General features: G+C 41.8%; 2 protein-coding genes across 2 annotated transcripts; both read left to right on the top strand.

Moving 5' to 3' along the window:
• Positions 1-5: 5 nt before the first annotated feature.
• Positions 6-1,331, top strand: LOC121965464 (protocadherin alpha-10-like; the record flags this gene model as incomplete). Its single annotated transcript, XM_042515608.1, has 2 exons — positions 6-1,118; positions 1,311-1,331. Coding segments are annotated over 2 exons (1,134 nt in total), but the record flags the coding sequence as incomplete, so codon positions are not given.
• A 787-nt stretch (positions 1,332-2,118) lies between these two features.
• On the top strand, positions 2,119-3,531 carry LOC121965463 (protocadherin gamma-C3-like; the record flags this gene model as incomplete). The annotated part of the gene is made up of 1 exon (XM_042515606.1): positions 2,119-3,531. A coding segment is annotated over exon 1 (1,297 nt), but the record flags the coding sequence as incomplete, so codon positions are not given.
• Between the last annotated feature and the right edge of the window lie 6 nt (positions 3,532-3,537).

Here is a 3,537-nt window from a genome sequence, read left to right as displayed (position 1 = left end):
GCATCACTGCTACTGATGAGGGCAGCCCACCTCTCTCCAGCACGAGCTTTATTAATGTGCACATCTCAGATGTGAACGATAACAAACCTCTATTCACAGAAAACATCATCAATGTCTATGTAAAAGAAAACAGTCCAGTCGGAGCAGTTTTAAAAAGAGTTTCTGCAACTGATGCTGACATCGATCAGAATGGTCAGGTGAGCTATTCATTTTTACAGAGTAACACTAACTCACTGCCGTTATCTACAATGGTAAACATCAACTCAGAGACTGGAGATATAGTCAGCCTGCAGTCTTTTAACTACGAGGAGATAACAACGTTTCAGTTTAAAGTTCAGGCCACAGACTCTGGTGTCCCTCCGCTCAGCAGCAACGTGACTGTCAACGTTTTAATTCTGGATGAAAATGACAATAATCCAACAATTCTCGCGCCCTATTCTGAGCACGGCTCCGTTAACAGTGAAAGCATCCCCTATTCTGCTGAAGCGGGATACTTTGTGGCAAAGATCAGGGCTGTAGACGCAGACTCTGGATACAACGCGCTGCTCTCTTATCACCTCTCTGAGCCAAAAGGAAACAACCTCTTCAGGATTGGAACCAGCACCGGAGAAATCAGGACTAAGAGGAGAATGAGTGACAATGACCTGAAAACTCATCCCTTGGCAGTGCTGGTTTCTGATAACGGAGAACCCTCCCTGTCAGCTACTGTTTCTATTGATGTGGTGGTGGTTGAAAGCACAGCTGAGATCCAGACTCAGTTCAGACATGTGCCCATAAAGGAGGACACCTTCTCAGATTTGAACTTGTATCTGCTGATCGCCATTGTGGCGGTGTCAGTGATCTTTCTGCTCAGCCTCATCACTTTAATAGCTGTCAGATGCCACAGGACAGACGGCACTTTCAGCAGGTACAGCGCCCCAATGATCACCACCCATCCTGACGGGAGCTGGTCTTACTCCAAATCTACACAGCAGTATGACGTGTGTTTCAGCTCAGACACACTCAAGAGTGACGTAGTGGTTTTCCCTGCACCGTTTCCGCCTGTAGATGCGGAGCTGATCAGTATAAATGGAGGAGACACGTTTACCAGAACTCAGACTTTACCCAGTAAAGAGAAGGTAAGAGCAGGTTGTTTATAAATGTAGACAGCATGGTAAATGTTACTGAACCCTGGACTTGCTTGCATCTTGCGTATTCAGTCGTTATTTTTTTCCCCAATGTATCTTTGTGTATGTGTTAACATATGTAGTAGTTGTTGTGGAAACTGCTTTTGTCAATTTTCTAACATGAAATGGTCTCCTATGTGACAGTCGCTGTCCATGGTACTGTAGAGGAGAACGGGACTAAACCTGATCAGAGGGTTGTGTTGGTATTGTACCGTTTTTGTAAATGCCAAGAAAGGTTCAGTTCACACTTTTTGACTTAGGTTGAAAATAATAATATGTTGATTTTATACACCAGTTATGCACATTTTTCTCAGTTGGCAATTGATACCCTGATCTTTTCTTCGTTGACAGTAGCACTGGCCAAGGTTGTGGTTGATTAGTTTTCTGTGTTTGCATGCTTTGTTTTTCATGATTCATTCTTTTTTGCTTTATAAGAGACTCATAATCAAGTGACCTCTGACATATTATTTTGAGGGAATCTCCTTGTTTTTTTTGAAAGTCCTTCATTTTGATATTGATCTGTAATTAAGACACAGCATACACGGCATGATATGCTGTGGTGAAATAATTGCCTGGATTACATTTAAGTGAAAGGAATGCATATGACAATCACAAATAGATGAATTGACCCCGATTTCAAAGTAAATAAGACATTGTATTTTCACAGATAATACAAACAGTTGATTACATTTTTTTTAAAGTAACGCAATATTTCCTATCTTTGTTTGTTTAAAAATTGCCAATTTTAATACTGAGCATCAAGTAGAGATGGAGTGTGAAGTATTTATGTTTTTCTCGTGGATTGCAATGCAATTAGCCCACAAGGCCATACGGGGGCGCTGTAGACCATAACACAGAGGACTTGATTTAAATCCCAAGGCCCCTCCCAGATTAAGAGCGTGATGATGTCTTGTTGGTCTGTGACACAAAGAGACGCAGAAGCACAGAGAAGGGGGCTGAGACATTATCTGCATTATGGACAAATAAGAGGAAAAAAGGAATACAGTTTCGGTCAACAGTCCACATCTATTAGATTTTTTCTATGTTGGTTTCACGTTGGATTGTATTATGTCTTCGCTTAACAGGAGTACTGTGGCGGCATACGTGTTATTCCTGCTGCTGGATTGTTACTGGGAAGCGGTGTCGGGGCAGCTCTCATACTCCATATCAGAGGAGGTGAATCCGGGGACTTCTGTTGGAAATATAGCCAAGGATCTAAACCTCAGTGTCGATGATCTGGAGTCACGTATGTTTCAGATTGTGACCGGATCGAAGCGAAAATTTTTCGAGGTAAACCTAAAGACTGGTGTTCTCTTTGTTAATGACAGAATAGACAGAGAGGAGCTCTGTGCGAAGGCAACGAAATGCACAGTGAGCGTGGAGGCTGTGATAAATGCTCCACTGAAGCTTTACCGCTTGGAAATAAATATTGTAGATGTTAATGACAACTACCCGACTTTCAGTGCTAAATCGCAAAGCATTGAAATAGCCGAAAACACGCTGCCTGGGACTAAATTTCTTGTGCTGTCTGCCTATGATGCTGATGTAGGAAAAAATGGCATCAATACATACAAGCTAAATCAGAATGAACATTTTTCATTATCGGTGAACAAAGGAGAGAGTGTGTCTGCGGAGCTCGTGCTCCAGAAACCTTTAGACCGAGAAAAACAATCTGTAATTAAACTCACACTGACTGCTGTGGACGGAGGGACACCCCCGAAATCCGGAACATCACAGATAATAATAAATGTCTTAGACGTTAATGATAACTTCCCAGTATTTACCAAACCATTGTATAAAACAAGCATTATTGAAAATGTACCGCCTGGCACATCAGTAATAACGGTAACGGCGACAGACGCTGATGAGGGACCAAACAGTGAGATTTCATATTCACTGAGCAGCAAAGATCAAGACCATGTTTTGGAAATATTTCAAATTGATGAGCTCACGGGTTTACTAACAGTTAAGGGAAAGATTGACTTCGAAGAGTACCAGGCTTTTGAAATCCGCGTGCAGGCAAGTGACAAGGGCTCTCCTCCAATGGCAGCACAATGCAAAGTACTAATAGAAGTGCTGGATTTAAATGACAATATTCCTGAAATAACTGTCACATCATTAATTAACAGCGTGAAAGAAGATGCAAAAATAGGTACTGCTGTTGCACTTGTGTCTGTCTTGGACAGAGATGGAGGTAAAAACGGAGCAGTTTATTGTGATATTAAAGATGACAGCCCTTTTAAATTGGACACAAATTATAAAAACTATTACTCTTTGGTGGTAGACGGACAGCTAGACAGAGAGAGTGCTTCACACTATAATGTCACTATTACAGCGACAGATGATGGAACTCCTGCTCTCACGAGCACCA

This window comes from Plectropomus leopardus, unplaced genomic scaffold (assembly GCF_008729295.1).
Source record: "Plectropomus leopardus isolate mb unplaced genomic scaffold, YSFRI_Pleo_2.0 unplaced_scaffold20125, whole genome shotgun sequence".
In the NCBI taxonomy this organism is placed as follows: Eukaryota; Metazoa; Chordata; class Actinopteri; order Perciformes; family Serranidae; genus Plectropomus; species Plectropomus leopardus.
The sequence above is the reverse complement of the archived record's forward strand: the minus strand, read 5'-3'. Positions and strand labels throughout refer to the sequence as shown.